The sequence below is a fragment of the Boleophthalmus pectinirostris genome, unplaced genomic scaffold (assembly GCF_026225935.1).
Source record: "Boleophthalmus pectinirostris isolate CB_2022bp ecotype Guang Dong unplaced genomic scaffold, ASM2622593v1 HiC_scaffold_1, whole genome shotgun sequence".
NCBI lineage: Eukaryota > Metazoa > Chordata > Actinopteri > Gobiiformes > Gobiidae > Boleophthalmus > Boleophthalmus pectinirostris.
The window spans coordinates 2,865,494-2,885,788 of NW_026570970.1; the positions used below are offsets into that span (position 1 = coordinate 2,865,494).

General features: G+C 43.9%; 2 protein-coding genes across 2 annotated transcripts in view; one reads left to right on the plus strand and one right to left on the minus strand.

The window, feature by feature from the left end:
• wdr4 (WD repeat domain 4) overlaps nucleotides 1–448 on the plus strand; it is an 18,938-nt gene extending 18,490 nt beyond the window's left edge. Inside the window, exon 10 of the mRNA XM_055150700.1 lies at nucleotides 105–448. Within this exon, the coding sequence (XP_055006675.1) occupies nucleotides 105–340 (236 nt within the window). The 3' untranslated portion in view covers nucleotides 341–448. The remainder of the gene's footprint in view (nucleotides 1–104) is intronic.
• Nucleotides 449–2,196: 1,748 nt separating this feature from the next.
• pde9aa (phosphodiesterase 9aa) overlaps nucleotides 2,197–20,295 on the minus strand; it is a 36,446-nt gene continuing 18,347 nt past the window's right edge. The window contains exons 7-19 of the mRNA XM_055148934.1: nucleotides 13,177–13,261; nucleotides 13,033–13,093; nucleotides 12,742–12,816; nucleotides 12,494–12,580; nucleotides 11,791–11,895; nucleotides 11,066–11,148; nucleotides 10,426–10,582; nucleotides 9,862–9,975; nucleotides 8,022–8,126; nucleotides 7,316–7,444; nucleotides 5,980–6,075; nucleotides 5,113–5,173; nucleotides 2,197–2,346 (exon numbers count right to left, since the gene is read on the minus strand). Of these exons, the coding sequence (XP_055004909.1) occupies nucleotides 5,123–5,173; nucleotides 5,980–6,075; nucleotides 7,316–7,444; nucleotides 8,022–8,126; nucleotides 9,862–9,975; nucleotides 10,426–10,582; nucleotides 11,066–11,148; nucleotides 11,791–11,895; nucleotides 12,494–12,580; nucleotides 12,742–12,816; nucleotides 13,033–13,093; nucleotides 13,177–13,261 (1,148 nt within the window). The 3' untranslated portion in view covers nucleotides 2,197–2,346; nucleotides 5,113–5,122. The remainder of the gene's footprint in view (nucleotides 2,347–5,112; nucleotides 5,174–5,979; nucleotides 6,076–7,315; nucleotides 7,445–8,021; nucleotides 8,127–9,861; nucleotides 9,976–10,425; nucleotides 10,583–11,065; nucleotides 11,149–11,790; nucleotides 11,896–12,493; nucleotides 12,581–12,741; nucleotides 12,817–13,032; nucleotides 13,094–13,176; nucleotides 13,262–20,295) is intronic.

Genomic DNA, 20,295 nt, shown 5'->3' on the forward strand with positions numbered 1-20,295 from the left:
CTCTCATGTGGGTTCCTGTGGTTCCTCTGGTTCTTCTGGTTCTCATATGGGTTCCTGTGGTTCCTCTGGTTCTTCTGGTTCCTCTGGTTCTTCTGGTTCTTCTGGTTCTCATGTGGGTTCCTGTGGTTCCTCTGCAGAAGCTCAGCGCAGCAGCAGTCGTCTGGAGCACCTCTACGTGGAGACCTACGACAACGTGAGCGAGTACATGAAGAAGAAACAGCAGCGTCTGGAGCAGCAGAGCCAGAAGAGAAGTCGGGACCAGAGCCGGGACCAGAACCGGCCCAAGAAGTCCAAGACCAAGTCCAAAACCGAGTCCAAATCTGAGACCAATGGATCCTGAGGACGTCTCTCACACACACAAACACACAAACACGCAGAGTTCACGGCAGATTTCATTTTTTTAAGTTGTCTTTTTAAGTTTTGAAATAAATTATCAACAAATCAAGAATCAAGTGTCGTTTTTGTGATTAAAAGTTGTCGTAATCCCTTTTTTGAAACATCGTGTTGAGTATTTTTGAGGGAAGTTCACACCTTTTCTGAATACAATAATTTTTTTAGCAAAGATTTTTATTTTTCAGGCTTCAACAACATCAAATTTATGTTTAGAATAATTTAAAAACATAATTCACAATCTAGAAAAATAAATTATTATTAGAGCATAAGAGGAAATGGAAAATTTGCTCTCCGGTATTAGAGAAAAAAAAAAAAAATAAATAAATAATAAAAATAATACATAAATAAATTAATAATAATAATAATAATTTTTTTGTCATTGTTTATTTCTTGCAGAGTGTTTTCAGTATTTTTAGGACTTGAGTTTTGACTTGATAAAAGGGACTCGCTTGAGACTTGAAGGTCAGTGACTCGGGACTCGACTCGGACCTGAGGCCTGTGACTTGAGACGACTTGATGCTTCTCTTAAAAAAAATAAATGCATTTATAAAATACTTTTCTCTTTACAACAAACTGGAACATGCCCCTCCCACTTCTCTGTTCGTTACTATGGCAACAGTAACTGAAGTACTGTGATACTCAAAAGTAATATACAGTAATACACAGTACAATACAGTAAAACAGGTGGAACTCAGTTTCAGTGCAGACACACGACAAAATCACTGATATTTATCACTTTTAAATCTGAATTCTTTCTGTTCTGACTGTAATAATTCACACTAAAATCTTAACAAGACGTTTAAAAAGAAAAAAATGCATTTCTACAACTCTTATATATAAATAATAATAATATATAAACTCATATATAAATAAACCATGACGTTTTAAGTACAATTTAGTTTAAAATTTCATATAAGTTGCAAAAATCTACGCTATATTTGGTTTAAAGACTTGAAATGACTTGAATCTCAAACCAGACGACTTGGACTTGACTTGGACTTGACTAGGACTTATGGACCAGTGACTCGAGACTCGACTTGGACTTGACTTGGACTTTCCTGTCTTTGACTTGGGACTTGACTCGGACTTGAGACTTGCAAAACGACGACTTGGTTCCACCTCTGATTTCTTTCATTCTTTACTTTAAAATGTTTGAGTTGTTTGTTGAGTTACTTTTACTGTTTTAGTTTTTGATTTGTGTTTTCTATGTTCTTTTTTTTTATTTTTATATTATTTAGTTATTTATGTATTATTATTAGTTCTGTATTATTATTATTATTATTATTATTATTACTAATTCTTTCCTTTATGGATCTGTATTAAGTGTGAAGCCTGACCTCCTTTCATTTGTCAGTAATAAAATAAATACATAAATACATAAATAAATAGATAAATAAATAAATAAATTCCTTATTCGTCCAGCAGGGGTCTCAAGTAGAAAAAGTTTGTTTTTGATGTTCCAGCTGAGCTCCTGAGTTCTTTTGATGGTTTTGGTTTGGACAAGTTCAGGTAAAACTTCTCGTCCACCAGAACAGTTTCAGTTTCAGTTTCAGTTTCAGAGCAGATTTGACCTGAGTTTTTTTGAGAAGTGATTTGAGATTTGAAGAAACACAAACGAAAACAAAAGCACACACAGTGACCGAGCGCTCACGGCTGCAGGGAAGTCGTCGTTTGTTTACAGTTTTCAGTGAAAGGAAAACTCCGACATGACCTGACTTTAACTCTGAGGAAAAACTCGACACTCGACGTTTTTTTGACAAAACTTTATTTTCGTAGCAAAGATCAAGTCACTAAAAATCTGTACAAAGTGTAAAAAACCAAACGGGTGGAGGGTCCCTGAGGCGACGGTCCTGAGGCGGCGGTTCGGAGTCGGTCCGGAGGGGCACAGGTCTGGTCCTGGTCCTGGTCCTGGTCTCTGGTCACAAGGCACGTCCTCCATCTACACTCACTGTGCTGCAAACACAAACACACACACCTGAGTTAGACCTGAGTTAGTCCTGGATTAGACCTGAGTTAGTCCTGGATTAGACCTGAGTTAGTCCTGAGTTAGACCTGAGTTAGTCCTGGATTAGACCTGAGTTAGACCTGAGTTAGTCCTGGATTAGACCTGAGTTAGTCCTGGATTAGACCTGAGTTAGTCCTGGGTTAGTCCTGAGTTAGTCCTGAGTTAGACCTGAGTTAGTCCTGAGTTAGACCTGAGTTAGTCCTGAGTTAGACCTGAGTTAGTCCTGAGTTAGTTAGACCTGAGTTAGTCCTGAGTTAGACCTGAGTTAGTCCTGAGTTAGACCTGAGTTAGTCCTGGATTAGACCTGAGTTAGTCCTGGATTAGACCTGAGTTAGTCCTGGGTTAGTCCTGAGTTAGTCCTGAGTTAGACCTGAGTTAGTCCTGAGTTAGACCTGAGTTAGTCCTGGATTAGACCTGAGTTAGTTCTGGATTAGACCTGAGTTAGTCCTGGATTAGACCTGAGTTAGTCCTGGATTAGACCTGAGTTAGTCCTGGGTTAGTCCTGAGTTAGTCCTGAGTTAGACCTGAGTTAGTCCTGAGTTAGACCTGAGTTAGTCCTGGATTAGACCTGGGTTAGTCCTGGATTAGACCTGAGTTAGTCCTGGGTTAGTCCTGAGTTAGTCCTGAGTTAGACCTGAGTTAGTCCTGAGTTAGACCTGAGTTAGTCCTGGATTAGACCTGAGTTAAGTCCTGAGTTAGACCTGAGTTAGTCCTGGATTAGACCTGAGTTAGTTCTCATGACATAAATCTTTTATTATTGGGTGTATTCAGTGAGGTGTTTCCAGGATGCACAGAAACTCAATGTGTGTGTGTGTGTGTGTGTGTGTGTCTGTGTGTGTGTGTGTGTGTGTGTGTGTGTGTCTGTGTGTGTGTGTGTGTGTGTGTGTGTGTGTAAGGAGTAAGAAGCTGTCAAAAATATTCATGTGCGCATAAAATAGAAATCCGTGCGTATTTGTCTGTAGTTGCGCATAAAATAAATATTTGTAAACTCTCAAATGAGTCCAGTCGTACATAAAATATATTGTGTGTATTTTATCCATCAGAATACGAATTGAAAAATTACGACGTCATGAATTACAATCACCAAATGAAAATGTTACGATTACACTTTCATCAGTACGAATACGAATTCACAGACGGAACTTTACTGTCAAAAATACATCATCACTTCACAGACATTATTCATCGAGCAGAAGAAACATCGATCAAGATCAAGACTGAGCAGCTCAAGTTTGTATCAGAGTAAAAACAGAGTAAAAGCACAAGAAGCTACAACAGAACAACAAGTGGGTTCATTAAAATCTATTGTAAAAATGTCTTGAATTCGGGAACTGAACGCTGCTGTATAATATTGTGTAGAAACACCTCCTCTGAACGGGAAATTGCACCTATATGTTAGAAAACATAGTGGAGCCAGTTGGAAACATCAGACGTAACGTTCTCCCAGGGCTAATTAACAAATATCAGGTTCTCTGTATGTTTAGATTAAAACATTCACGACTACAGCCACAGCGAGCATCAGTCAGTCTGAACCTTCAGCTGCATTTCTCGCATGAAATGCCACCAGCAGTTCCTCCGGACGCTGAAATGTCCCAGTTTACACCAAACACCAAACTGTCCTGGTTACGACGTCACAGCCAATGAAATGTTACACATTACACTTTAATGCAGCTTCCAGCAACAATTAATGTTCGTGTTTACAGGCAACACCTTGGTATGTTTACAGTATTTACCGGTAAGTATAACGTCACCGTGTCATGGATGGATTTGCTCATGTATAACCCATTATAACTCATGTATAACCCATTTAAGCTCACGTATAACCCATTATAACTCATGAAAAACCCATTGTCTGAAATGCAGCTGAAGGTTCAGACTGACTGATGCTCGCTGTGGCTGTAGTCGTGAATGTTTTAATCTAAACATACAGAGAACCTGATATTTGTTAATTAGTCCTGGGATAACGTTACGTCTGATGTTTGCCAACTGGCTCCACTATGTTTTCTAACATATAGGTGCAATTTCCCGTTCAAAGGAGGTGTTTCTACACAATATTATACAGCAGCGTTCAGTTCCTGAATTCAAGACATTTTTACAATAGATTTGAATGAACCCACTTGTTGTTCTGTTGTAGCTTCTTGTGCTTTTACTCTGTTTTTACTCTGATACAAACTTGAGCTGCTCAGTCTTGATCTTGATCGATGTTTCTTCTGCTCGATGAATAATGTCTGTGAAGTGATGATGTATTTTTGACAGTAAAGTTCCGTCTGTGAATTCGTATTCGTACTGATGAAAGCGTAATCGTACATTTTCATTTCGTGATTGTAATTCATGACGTCGTAACTTTTCAATTCGTATTCTGATGGATAAAATACACACAATATATTTTATGTACGACTGGACTCATTTGAGAGTTTACAAATATTTATTTTATGCGCAACTACAGACAAATATGCACGGATTTCTATTTTATGTGCACAAATATTTTTGACAGCTTCTTACTCCTTAGTGTGTGTGTGTCTGTGTGTGTCTGTGTGTTTGTGTGTGTGTGTGTCTTTGCGTCTGTGTGTGTGTGTGTGTGTCTGTGTGTTTGTGTGTGTGTGTGTGTGTGTGTGTGTGTCTGTGTGTGTGTGTGTGTGTCTGTGTGTGTGTCTGTGTGTGTCTGTGTGTGTGTGTGTGTGTGTGTTTGTGTGTGTGTCTGTGTGTGTTTGTACCTCATCACTCTCACTTCTTCTTGCTTCCCATGGTGAGGTTCTCGCTTTTCTTCTTCTGCACCTGAGGGTCACACAGAGGTCATACAGGGGTCATACAGAGGTCAAATGGGGGTCACACAGGGGTCAAACACATTTGAAAGTTCTCAGTGTTTTCAGGTTGACAGAGTCAGGCCGGTGTCGGTTCCTGCACCTGATCTTGAACCAACTGACATGTTCATGAAAATCAGAGGGTTCAGGAACCAGAAAGTTGGTTCTCGACGGGAACCAAGTAAAACTAGTTTTTTCCAAGTGACTCGTGAGGACCCGGTCGACCTGAGCAGGTTCATTCAGGTCATTTGAGTTTCTGTATATTCTTAGTTTCTTTATGTGCATGTGGTTCAGGAGTCGTCAGGAATCTGAGCAGGATCCTCCGACCCGACTCTTTTACACTCACACGCCACTCACACATCTGCACAAGCTCCTCAGGTTCTGTGGTACACTTGTGTAGTACTAGTGTAGTATTTGTGCAGTACTAGGGTAGTATTTATGTAGTATTTGTGCAGTACTACTGTAGTATTTGTGCAGTATTTATGTAGTATTTGTGCACTACTTTGTTGTGTAGTAGTAGTAGTAGTTTGTGCAGTACTACTGTAGTATTTGTGTAGTATTTGTGCAGTACTACTGTAGTATTTGTGCAGTACTACTGTAGTATTTGTGTAGTATTTGTGCAGTACTACTGTAGTATTTGTGCAGTACTACTGTAGTATTTGTGTAGTATTTGTGCAGTACTACTGTAGTATTTGTGCAGTACTACTGTAGTATTTGTGTAGTATTTGTGCAGTACTACTGTAGTATTTGTGTAGTATTTGTGCAGTACTGTGGTCTGACCTCGTTCATGGCGTCGTCGATCTGTTTCAGTTCTTCGTATCGATCTCTGGACTCTCGCAGCGGCTGAACCATCGCCTCCTCGATCTGAGGAAACAACTGAAACACCACAGATACTCAGAATGTGACCTGTAAAATACTACTACTACTACTACTACTACTGCTACTGCTACTACTACTACTACTACTACTACTACTACTACTGCTACTACTACTAGCTACTACTACTACTGCTACTACTACTACTACTACTACTACTACTACTACTACTACTACTGCTACTACTACTACTGCTACTACTACTGCTACTACTACTACTGCTGCTACTACTGCTACTGCTACTGCTACTACTGCTACTACTACTGCTACTACTGCTACTGCTGCTACTGCTACTACTGCTACTACTGCTACTACTGCTACTGCTACTGCTACTGCTACTGCTACTGCTACTACTGCTACTGCTACTACTGCTACTACTGCTACTACTGCTACTGCTACTGCTACTACTACTACTACTACTACTACTACTACTACTGCTACTGCTACTGCTACTACTGCTACTACTACTACTGCTGCTACTGCTACTGCTACTACTGCTACTACTGCTACTGCTACTACTGCTGCTACTGCTACTACTACTGCTACTACTACTGCTACTACTACTACTGCTACTGCTACTACTGCTACTACTGCTACTACTGCTACTGCTACTGCTACTGCTACTGCTACTACTACTACTACTACTACTACTACTACTACTACTGCTACTGCTACTGCTACTACTACTACTACTACTACTACTACTACTACTACTACTACTACTGCTACTACTACTGCTACTGCTACTGCTACTACTGCTACTGCTACTGCTACTACTACTACTACTACTACTACTACTAGCTACTACTACTACTACTACTACTACTACTACTACTACTACTACTACTACTACTACTACTACTGCTACTACTGCTACTACTGCTACTGCTGCTACTGCTACTACTACTACTACTACTACTACTACTACTGCTACTACTCCTCCTCCTCCTCCTCCTGCTGCTGCTGCTGTGTGTCGTGGGTTTTGGGTCGTGGGTTTTGGGTCGTGGGTTTTGGGTCGTGGGTTTTGGGTCGTGGGTCGTGGGTTTTGGGTCGTGGGTTTTGGGTCGTGGGTCGTGGGTTTTTTTGGGTCGTGGGTCGTGGGTTTTGGGTCGTCGCGGGTCGTGGGTTTTTGGGGCGTGGGTCGTGGGTTTTGGGTCGCGGGTCGTGGGTTTTGGGTCGCGGGTCGTGGGTTTTGGGTCGTGGGTCGTGGGTCGTGGGTCGTGGGTTTTGGGGCGTGTACCTTCATGACGGTCTCGAACATGGGGATCAGGACAAACTTGATGAATCCGATCTGAGCCGTCGGCTTCGTCACTTTGTCTCGATCCATGAACGGAGCCACAGGTAAACCCTCCGTCTTCTCCCGATCACTCTGCACATACAAGACCGGCTTTAGACCTGGTTTAGACCTGGTTTAGACCTGGTTTAACCCTGGTTTAGTCCTAGTCCAGTCGTGGTCCAGTCTTAGTTTTGGCCTCGTTTAATCCTGGTTTAATGCTTTTTCAGTCCTTGTTCAGTCCTGATTTAATCCTGGTTCAGTCCTGGTTTTGTCCTGGTTTAGACCTGGTTTAGATGTAGTTTAGTCCTGGTCCAGAACTGGTTTAGTCCTAGTCCAGTCCTGGTCCAGTCCTAGTTTTGGCCTCATTTAGTCCTGGTTCAGTCTCGGTTCAGTCCTGGTCCTGTCTTGGTTCAATCCTGGTTCAGTCCTGGTTTAGTCCTGGTCCAGTCCTGGTCCAGTCCTGGTTCAGTCTTGATCCAGTCCTGGTCCAGTCCTGGTCCAGACCTGGTTCAGTCCTCATTCAGTCCTGGTTCAGTCCTGGTTTTGTCCTGGTTCAGTCCTGGTTTTGTCCTGGTTTTGTCCTGGTTTTGTCCTGGTTTAGTCCTGGTTTAGTCCTGGTCCAGTCCTGGTTTAGTCCTGGTCCAGTCCTGGTTTAGTCCCGGTCCAGTACCTGCATGAAGTACTCCTCGAGCAGACAGTCGACCCAGGGTTCTGCGACCTCCATGGGCCGGACCTCGTTGGAAATGTCGCAGCATTTGATCAGAACCATCTTGAGCTGCAGAGACAAACGCGCTCTCGTTTATGTCCACACTAAAACCATAAAATCATAAAAAAAGATTTGATTTCCATAAAAGTCCTCAGACACGACGCACCGTAAAGAAATAAAAACAAAGAGGAGGCGGGTTTGGCACGAGGACACGTCTCACCGGAAACTCCACCGGAACAAACAAAGTTCACCTGGAACATTTTGTACTGAAGGATCCAAGAAGTTTTACGATTTTTGTTCTAGTTTTGTTGAAAATGATGAAAAATATTAATTACAAACTGTTTAAACCTTTAGTCCTGGTTCAGTCCTTGTCCAGTCTTGGTTTAGTCCTGATTTAGTTCTGTTTTAGTCCTGGTTCAGTCCTGGTTCAGTCTTGATTCAGTCCTGGTTTAGTCCTGGTTTAGTCATGGTTCAAAACATGAGTTGCTTAAATTTTAAGCATAATTTTTAAAAGTGTTTAAAATTCAAAATAAAAATGTCACCTTTTAAATATTCAGCACAAATATTTACAAGATCTCAAATTCAACAGTCAAAATTCACAGTGAAAAAAAATTCCAGGAAAGAACCAAGACTGTTGAATTTGAGGCTTGAAAATATTTGTACTGAATATTTAAAAGGTGACATTTTTATTTTAAGAGTTAAAAAAACCAAAATGAGAAATTCTGCAGGATTTAAAAATCTAAATCTGATGAAACACATTAGTAGGATACACACGCAGCGTCCTCTGTAGGACACACACAGCGCTCTCTGTAGGACACACACACAGCGTCCTCTGTAGGACACTCACACAGTGTTCTCTGTAGGACACTCACACAGTGTTCTCTGTAGGACACACACACAGCGTCCTCTGTAGGACACTCACACAGTGTTCTCTGTAGGACACACACACAGCGTCCTCTGTAGGACACTCACACAGTGTTCTCTGTAGGACACTCACACAGTGTTCTCTGTAGGACACACACAGCATCCTCTGTAGGACACTCACACAGTGTTCTCTGTAGGACACTCACACAGCGCCCTCTGTAGGACACACTCACACAGCGCCCGCTGTAGGACACTCACACAGTGCCCTCTGTAGGACACTCACACAGCGCCCTCTGTAGGACACACTCACACAGCGCCCTCTGTAGGACACACTCACACAGCGTCCTCTGTAGGACACTCACACAGTGCCCTCTGTAGGACACACTCACACAGTGCCCTTTGTAGGACACTCACACAGTGTTCTCTGTAGGACACACACACAGCGCCCTCTGTAGGACACTCACACAGCGCCCTCTGTAGGACACTCACACAGTGTTCTCTGTAGGACACACTCGCACAGCGTCCTCTGTAGGACACTCACACAGCGTCCTCTGTAGGACACTCACACAGCGCCCTCTGTAGGACACTCACACACTGTAGGACACTCACACTGTGCCCTCTGTAGGACACTCACACAGTGTTCTCTGTAGGACACTCACACACAGCGTCCTCTGTAGGACACTCACACAGCGCCCTCTGTAGGACACTCACACAGCTCCCTCTGTAGGACACTCACACAGTGTTCTCTGTAGGACACACTCACACAGCGCCCTCTGTAGGACACACTCACACCGCGTCCTCTGTAGGACACTCACATAGTGCCCTCTGTAGGACACTCATACTGTGCCCTCAGTAGGACACTCACACAGCGCCCTCTGTAGGACACACACACAGCGTCCTCTGTAGGACACACACACAGCGTCCTCTGTAGGACACTCACACAGGTGACGTGCTCTTCGTCTGAATAATCAAAGCTGTCGACTTTCTGTTTGAAGGAGTCCAGGATTTCTCCGTGACGAGCCATGTCTGTGGCCAGGATCAGTGTGATGGTCCCCTGCAAAAAACACACACTCAAGACCACGCTCTGGACTACTGTAGTACTACTGTAGTACTGCTGTAGTACTACTGTAGTACTACAGCAGTACTACTGTACTCCTATAGTTCTGTGTACTCCTGTAGTCTAGTATACTACTGTAGTTCTGTCTACTTCTATGGTCTGTGTGCTCCTGTCTCCTGTCGTGTGTGCTCCTGTCGTGTGTGCTCCTGTCGTGTGTGCTCCTGTCGTGTGTGCTGCTGTGTGCTCCTGTCGTGTGTGTCTCCTGTCATGTGTGTGCTCCTGTCATGTGTGTGCTCCTGTCCTGTGTACTCCTGTGTGTGTGCTCCTGTCGTGTGTGCTCCTGTCGTGTGTGCTCCTGTCGTGTGTGCTCCTGTCATGTGTGTGCTCCTGTCGTGTGTGCTCCTGTCATGTGTGTGCTCCTGTCATGTGTGTGCTCCTGTCCTGCACCTGTCGGATCTGCTTGAAGGCCTCGGGGTCGAAGCTGGAGAAGATGTTGCAGTCGGGCTGAGAGAAAATCTGGAAGGCGACGGCGCAGTGATGATTCTCCAGAGGAGAAATGTCGTTATAACGAACGGCAAGTTCAGTGCGAGCGTTTATCTGATACCTGCACACAAACACACACACACACACACACACACACACACACACACACACACACACACACACACACAGACACACACACACACACACACACACACACACACACAGACACACACACACACACACACACACACACACAGACACACACACACACACACACACACACACACACACACACACACACACACACACACACACAGACACAGACGCACAACACACACACACACACAAACACACACAGACACACACACACGACACACACACACACAGACACACACACACACACACACACACACGACACACACACACACACACACACACAACACACACAGACAGACTTTTGAGGACTCAGCCAATGAAACAAACATTAGAAGTTAAAGGGAGTAAAAGTTGGTTTAGCGTCACGTGTTTAAGTCGGGCTTTGTGATTGGTCAGTGCTTCATGCAGTGGGAGGGGCTAGGGGCAGGTCAGAGGTCAGAGGTCGTACGTGTTGTTGAATCCGGGGTGATCCAGGTCGTGACACACAGCGGCCGTCATCAGGATCAGAATGTCCACCTGCGTGAACTTCTCCTGCAAAACACACCTGCTTTAGACCTGGTTCAGTCCTGATTTAGTCCTGGTTTAGTTCTAATTTAGTCCTGGTTTAGTTCTAATTTAGTCCTGGTTCAGTCTGTCTTTCGTCCAGTTTGGGTCTGATTAGGTTCAGTTTAGTCTGTTTAGGTCTGGTTAGATCTGGTTTAGTCCAGCTTGGCCTGGGTTAGGTCTGGTTAGGTTTAAGTTAGATCTGGTTTAGTCTGGTTCGATCCGGTTTGATCTGCTTTGGTCCAGTCCGGTTTTGTCTGGTTAGGTTTGGTTAGGTCCAGTTTGGTCTGGTTTGGTCTAGTTAGGTCAGATTTGCTCCGGTTTGGTCCAGTTTTATCTGGTTTGGTTAGCTTAGGTCGGGTTTGGTCTAGTTTGGTCTGGTTAGGTCTGGTTTGGTCCGGTTAGTCCGGTTTGGTCTGGGTTGGTCTGGTCTGGTTAGGTGTGGTTTAGTCTAGTTAACTCAGGTTTGGTCCTGTTTGGTTCGGGTTGGTCCCTTTTGGTCCTGTTTGTTCTGGTTCAGTCCTGTTCGGTCCTGTGTGGTCAGGTTTAGTCTAGTTAGGTTAGGGTTGGTCTGGTTTGGTCCGGTTTGGTCCAGTTTGGTCTGGTTTGGTCTGGTTTGGTCCGTGTTACCTGCAGGTTGCACAGGCAGATCATGCTGTACATCATCTGTGTGACGCAGAAGCAGTGCCTGAAGTTGTGGAAGGGATTGTTCCTGTAGTTGTCATGGATACACAACTGCACACAGAGAGACCAGATCTTCAAAAAAAAAAAAAAAAAACTGGAACGTCCCTGGTTCGGGTTGATTGGGAATAAAAAAATAGGAACCAGGAAGAACCAGAAGGAACCAGAAAAAAACAGGAGGAACCAGGGAGAACCTAGAGGAACCAGAAGGAACCTAGAGGAACCAATAGGAACACACAGGAACCAAGAGGAACCAGGAAAAACCTAGAGGAACCAGGGGGAATCTAGAGGAACCAGGAGGAACCCAGAGGAACCAGGAAGAACCTAGAGGAACTAAGAGGAACCAGAAGGAATCAGGAGAAACCTAGAGGAACCAGGAGGAACCAGAATAAATCAGGAGAAACCTAGGGGAACCAGGAGGAAGCAGAAGAAATCAGTAGAAACCTAGGAACCAAGAGGAATCTAGAGGAACCAGGAGGAACCAGAAGGAATCAGGAGAAACCTAGGGGAACCAGGAGGAAGCAGAAGAAATCAGAGAAACCTAGGGGAACCAAGAGGAACCTAGAGGAACCAGGGGGGACTAAGAGGAATCAGGAGGAATCAGGAGAAACCAGGAGGAACCAGGAGAAACCAGGATGTGTGGAGTTCTCACCAGCCAGCGCTTGAGGGTGATGGGGTTCATGTTGAAGTCCTTGACCAGACCCAGGTCGTGGTACATGTGCTCCAGACAGGTCAGCATCTGTGGAGAGAGAGAATGAGCATCAGGTTCAATCCACAACTTCTACACACAACCTGCAGTCTGTTTTAAAGGTACAACGTGGAGCTTTTCTGGGGAGAGTCCGCCTGATGTTCAAATGTTCAAATGTTCAGATGCAGATGTTCAGATGTTCGGACTCTCACCTCGTTGGGCTCCCACTGCCAGGCGTCGAACGTGGGCAGCCTCAGGGCCTCCACGGTCTCCTTGGACAGATGGTACTGCAGGAGAACCAGAGAGAACCTTAGAGGAACCCACTGAAGCCTCCTCTGATATCCACATCTGCACGTCTGCTACTTTACACCTGGTTCAGTCCTGGTTCAGTCTTGGTTCAGTCCTGGTTCAGTCCTGGTTCAGTCCTGGTTCAGTCCTGGTTCAGTCCTGGTTCAGTCCTGGTTCAGTCCTGGTTCAGTCCGTGTTCTGGGTTCCTCTCGTACCTTTGGATATGAAGGCACGTCTCTGCGCGGGGTCAGCTTCTTATTGTCCTCCAGGAAGTTACTGCGAGAGACACGGACACACGTCAAGACAAAGTCCACACACACAGAAGACAAAGTGGACCTTCATCTTCATCTTCATCTGACCTGGTGCTCCGCGACGCCATCTCCTCACGAAGCTTCTTTATGTCATTTCTGCACTTCTCGATCTCCACCACCTTCATCCCCTCCACTGAGACAGAGAGACAGGTGAGACAGGTGAGAGACAGGTGAGACAGGTGAGACAGGTGAGACAGGTGAGACAGGTGAGAGACAGGTGAGGTGAGACAGGTGAGAGACAGGTGAGACAGGAGTGAGACAGGTGACATACAAGAGTTAGACAGGTGAGACAGGTGAGAGACAGGTGACATAGGTGAGACAGGTGAGAGACAGGTGAGACAGGTGAGACAGGTGAGACAGGTGAGACAGGTGAGACAGGTGAGACAGGTGAGAGACAAGGGTGAGACAGGTGAGACAGGTGAGAGACAGGTGAGAGACAGGTGAGAGACAGGTGACATAGGTGAGACAGGTGAGAGACAGGTGACATAGGTGAGACAGGTGAGAGACAGGTGAGACAGGAGTGAGACAGGTGACATACAAGAGTTAGACAGGTGAGACAGGTGAGAGACAGGTGACATACAAGAGTTAGACAGGTGAGACAGGTGAGAGACAGGTGACATAGGTGAGTCAGGTGAGAGACAGGTGAGAGACAGGTGAGAGACAGGTGAGAAACAGGTGAGAGACAGGTGAGACAGGTGAGAGACAGGTGACAGACAAGTGTGAGACAGGTGAGAGACAGGTGAGACAGGTGACAGACAAGTGTGAGACAGGTGAGAGACAAGAGTGAGACAGGTGAGACAGGTGACAGAGACAGGGACAGGCGAGACAGGTGACAGACAGGTGAAACAGGTGAGAGACAGGTGAGAGACAGGTGAAAGACAGGTGAGAGACAGGTGAGAGACAAGAGAGAGAGAGAGAGAGAGAGAGACAGGTGAGACAGGAGTGAGACAGGTGACATACAAGAGTTAGACAGGTGAGACAGGTGAGAGACAGGTGAGACAGGTGAGAGACAGGTGAGACAGGTGAGAGGACATGTGAGACAGGTGAGAGAGGTGAGACAGGTGAGAGGACATGTGAGACAGGTGAGAGAGAGGTGACAGATGGGTGAGACAGGTGAGAGACAGGTGAGAGACAGGTGAGACAGGTGACAGACAAGTGTAAGACAGGTGAGAGACAAGAGTGAGACAGGTGAGACAGGTGTGAGACAGGTGAGACACAGGTGTGAGACGCAGGTGTGAGACAGGTGACAGACAGGTGAGACAGGTGAGAGGACAGGTGAGACAGGTGAGAGGACAGGTGCAGTCAAACAGAACACACTGTCTTAGTGTCTGAAGTGGAAATGTCACATGTTTGATTCATTTCACTAAAACATAAATCAGACTTTTAGTGTCTGTGTGAGTCTGACCTTTGACCTTTGACCTTTGACCTCTGTGGATCGTTCTGTTCTAATTGTGACATTTTATAATCACAATATTGATCTTAAACGACTTCATAAAACTTAACAAGTGCGACGACTTCAGCGTTAAAAAACTGTGGAGTCAAAACAAAACACCACATGGACCAAACCAGGACGTGGTCAGTCTGATCCTGTCACATCTGAGACGCTCAGCAGGACCGAGTCTGGACTGGACTTGGATGGAGACACTGGGCAAGACACTTCACCCACATTGTCTGTATGAAAGTGTGAGAGTGTTGGTGGGAGGGGCCAATGGTGCAGATTGACAGCCTCACTTCCATCAGTCTGCCTCAGGGCAGTTGTGGCTGCAGCAGTACCTCACCACCACCGAGGTGGAGTGAATGAATAATGAACTGTAAAGTGCTTTGGGGATCTTGAAAGGCGTTATACAGTTAATTATTTAAACCAGGACTAAACCAGGACTAAACCAGGACTAACCAGGACTAAACCAGGACTAAACCAGGACTAAACCAGTCTGTGGTCCGTCCTCCTGCTGTACATCACACGAGAGCAGAACATTTTTACATTTGGACCAAAACAACGACGCCACATTGCCCAAACCTACAAGTGTCACCATGAAGAACATGAAGAATTAACGATCGATTATCGATTAATCATTAATGTTTTTATATTAAAATGATCATCATTATTATTACTATCTGCACTAATCTGCATAAATAAATTCAACTTTACGACATATAAACATAACGACTCTAGATCCACATCAGCTGTTTGACATTATAATGTGTTTAATTCAGTTTTGTTCAAATCTCACAGAAACAAAACTTAAAACCACATCACTAATTTACATAAACTAAGTGAAGATAAAACTCCAGCTCTTGTGTCGCTGATGTGGTTCAACTTGTGTTGGATTAAAAGACATGACTCAGGTGAATACAGGTCAGTGTGACCAGATTTGTGTTTGTCAAAACCAGGACAGCGTACGGGGGGAGGGGGGCGGGGCCTCGTCATCCACATTGAGCGACTCTCACCTGGAAAAACTTTTTCCCACTGGACACAGAAACATATGTGCTGCTTTATCCACTGTGCACATGGACTCACACTTGTCCCAACGCAACGGAAAGTGTGGAATTTCTTGTCCAAATCCTGGTTAAATCCACATTTGTGCTTCGGTTCGTTACAGACTGACCCACTGTTTGTGTCTCGCTCCTTCTGATGCAGAGACACATGTACACCTGTTTGATCACGATACACACCTACATTCGGTTTGTCGATTAAAATGAACGTAATCGATGAAATTCTTAATGATCAATTATCGATTAATCGACTAATCATGCCCATCCCTAGTGTGTATGTCACAGCGTAGACGTCACAGTGGAGGGTTGAGGAGTTGAAACTGATTAAAGATCAAACACACACAAATAACTCCAAGTACAACTCTGAGAGAGTCAACGGTGAAACAACTATAACACGGTTCTTGTGGATTCTTCTGCTCATTCCATAAGCGTTTCCCAGCGTTACCCTAGTTCCAATCCAACTTTATTTCTAATGCACTTTAAAAACAGCACACTTGGCCAAAGTGCAGTACACAACAATAATTACAAAAGCACGGACTGTTTAGTGTTTGTATAAATGGACAGACGCACTAACCGCCGCGTTCCAAATGAGAAGTTCTCATGTGGCTCTGACTCCTTTTGACTCTGGCTCCCGTTGACTTACATTATAATACTGTGGCTCCTCTCTCTGTACCTGCTGCTGATCTGAGCCTCGACATGTTGGTTTTAAAAAGTTTGTATTAACCTGCGACACATGATTAGAATTAGAGATTAGAAAAAGCAGAAGACACCAGATACTGAAAAGTCGACATTAATCACAGTGAAACTAAAAGTGAAGAGGTGAGTTTTCAAGAGCTGATTTAAAAACCTGAATAGCCTGTGTAAAGAGCGATCGACCACAAACAAACGACCTGCTGACCTGAGTGAGCGCGCAGGTCGGACTGGAGTCTAAAACTGTAGCTGATGATAAAGTCAGTATATTTGTTTTCATGGTCATAAGTCAGAAAATCATTATTTATTTGTTCAAATATTTAAGACGTGTCAGAACACCACAGTTATTAATTGTCATATTTTATTTGGAAAATGTTCTGTGACTTTTTACCTTTTGCCCCAGAGAAAAATAGTAGCCGCAAAAGAGAGAAAAAGACGACAGAGAGAAACACAGAAAAAAGTGTAAAGAAAAAGACGTCAAAATTAAAGAAAAGCGACTAAACTCCTGCTGGTGATGTGCAGACGAACACGGTAAATACTGTTTTTAATTCAATTTCAGTGCATTTATTTAAAGGTTTTTATGTAAAGCTTAAGCCTTTTTCTGTGTCCGTCTTTATTTTAGTTTTCACGGTGTTTCGATGTGTTTATGGAGTTGAAAATGACTGAGAATAAATATTATAAATACACATGATCGTCAGGACGGAGTGTCAAGTCCTTTTTTTTTTTACAAAGAAAAAACCAGCGGAGCTACAAAAATCAGTACGATAAGAGACGGCGCCGGGGCCGGGGCATTAAACTGGGCGTGATGTAATAAGTTTGTTACCTAACTTATATAAACTTATATAAACACGGGCCAGAATATCTAATAAAACTCTTTATTTAAGTTAAGTAACGGTTCAAAGTGTCAGAAAAAGTTCCTTCCTCGTGTTATCAAACTGTCCGACTGAAAACTGGGCGGAGTTTTCTGTCGATGACATAAGCAGAGGAAGTCGGTTTTGTAAACTTTCTGTATTTTTCTACAACAACTTGCCCTCATGTCACAGATAATACTCCCTACAATTGTACAACAACTCAGATAATACTCCCTACAACTGTAAAACAACTCAGATAATACTCCCTACAACTGTAAAACAACTCAGATAATACTCCCTACAACTGTAAACAACAACTCACCCTTATGTAACAGATAATACTCCCTACAAATATACACTTATGTAGCAGATAATACTCCCTACAACTGTACAACTCTGCCTTATGTAACAGATAATACTCCCTACAACTGTACAACTCTGCCTTATGTAACAGATAATACTCCCTACAACTGTACAACTCTGCCTTATGTAACAGATAATACTCCCTACAACTGTACAACAACTCAGATAATACTCCCTACAACTGTACAACTCGCCCTTATGTAACAGATAATACTCCCTTACAAATATACACTTATGTAGCAGATAATACTCCCTACAACTATACAACTCACCCTTATGTAGCAGATAATACTCCCTACAACTGTACAACTCACCCTTATGTCACAGATAATACTCCCTACAATGGTACACTTATGGAACAGATAATACTCCCTACAACTGTACAACAGCTCACACTTATGTGGCAGATAATACTCCCTACAACCGTACAACTGTTCATAATGAGAAACACAGGAGAGGCTGTTATTTGGAGTCTAAACCCCGTGGTTAGGGGGCGAGCGCTGAGCCGCCTGTGCCGCTCGAGCGTCTGACTCGGCGGAGGAGCTCGTCGCCGTCGTGGGTCGGCCGCCCGTTAAAGGGACCTCGGATGCTGAGTGCCTGGATACCTGGTTGCCATGGCGACCCTCTGCCCACACAAACGCGCCTCCTTGCATCACTCCGGTCTCCATGGTGACCCCTCGCTCCTGTCGCCACGGTTACGCGCTTAAAGGCAGCTGAGTGGAGCCAAGAGGGAGGCAACCTTTCACTGGACTAAAGCCCCGACTAACTAATTACACCGTCACCGAAAAGACCAGCCGGGTCCAAACATAGACCCGGACCGAGTCTCAGAGCCAAAACCAGAAGCACAATCAGCTTCAAATGAGCTTCAGCGACTTTCAACGTGAAATCTGTCCTCGTTTATGTCACATTTGAGTTGAGGGAACTTAGATTAAAGTGGAGCAAACAGTAAAAAACATCACAACTGTTTAAAGGTTCAACATCAGTCTGTGTGTCATTTGTTCATTCGTTTTTCAAAATAAAACCAAAAATAAGACAAAGAAAAAAAAACTACTACTGAAAATGATGTACTACTAAGTGATACTACTACTACTACTGAATTAAGTAATTAAAAAATAATATGTAATGTGTGTTTAATGTACTGTGTGTGTACTAAAATGTGTAAAGTATGTGATTATGTGTGTATTATTAAACTATAAACATCAGGAGAATCAAACTCAAACTCACAGACGCCAAAATGAAAAACAAGATCAGGACTAAACCAGGACTAAACCAGGACTAAACCAGGATCTCTTCTCACATCTTGGACCAAATACCAGGACTAAAACCAGGACCCTAACCCTAAAACCGGCCTAAACATGGATTCTGGGACTAAGTCAGAGCTAAAAAGTTTTAGAATTTACAGAATTTTAAATAGTTTCTTAAGTTTAGTAATTGGGCTGAAATTAAAAACAAACTAAATATTTATTGAAACATTTCAACAGCATCTGTTTGTTTTCTCTTCTTTTGAAATATGTAATGTTAAACCTTTTCTTATTCAAATAAATGTTTAATAATAGTTTTGCTTAAATATTGAATCCAGAACAAACAGAATATAAAATAATAACAACATTTTAAATAAATCATGTGTCTATAGTCGATCTGTTTGCGGTGGTCTCCATAAAGATAGAAAGGTTTAATGCCGCACTGTGGAACATTCCAGACAAAGCAGTTCCTCAGTTTTCTCCAGCACGTCCCTTTTTCTTTTCTCCAACACGTTCCTTTTTTCCTCCTGCAGGTTCCTTTTTTCTCCTGCAGGTTCCTGCAGGTTCCTTTTTTCTCCTGCAGGTTCCTTTTTTCTCCTGCAGGTTCCTTTTTTCTCCTGCAGGTTCTTTTTTTTCCTCCTGCAGGTTCCTTTTTTCCTCCTTTTTTCTCCTGCAGGTTCTTTTTTTCTCCTGCAGGTTCCTTTTTTCTCCTGCAGGTTCCTTTTTCCTCCTGCAGGTTCTTTTCTTTCCTCCTGCAGGTTCCTTTTTCTCCGCAGGTTCCTTTTTTGCAGGTTCCTTTTTTCTCCTGCAGGTTCCTTAGGTTCTTTTTTCTCCTGCAGGTTCCTTTTTTCCCTGCAGGTTCCAGGTTCCTTTTTTCTCTCCTTTTTTCCTTTTTTTTTCTCTCCTGCAGGTTCTTTTTTCTCTGCTCCTGCAGGTCCTTTTCAGGTGTATTTTTTTTAGTCTTTATGGAGAGCTTTTATGGAGTCTTATCTGAGCGACTTCTGGTTACAGGGCGGCTACTTCACAACCGCAGCAGATCAATGTTCAACTGCACCGTGCTATATTTACATTTAAAGAGGAGCAGACAGGGGCGGACAGGAGCAGACAGGAGCAGACAGGAGCAGACAGGGCGGACAGGAGCGACAGGAGCAGACAGGGCGGCAGGAGCAGACAGGAGCAGACAGGGGCGCAGAGTAGACAGGGGCGGACAGGAGCGGACAGGAGCAGACAGGAGCAGACAGCGACAGGAGCAGACAGGAGCAGACAGGGGCGGCAGGAGTAGACAGTAGTTCAAAGTTACTCCTTCTCTCTTTCATTTTACATTCTGATCCTAATGATTCACCGTGTTACGTTTAGAAGCGAGTTTAAATCTGACAACAACTAGCAGGCTAACGTGCATTTCCTGATTATCGGACAATAAAATGCTTTCTAATACGACCCCAGGACACGGTGGATTTATTCTGACCTCAAGAGCGTCTTATACCAAACATCTGCACTGAGGAAACAAACTTTTACTCAAAAACACAGAA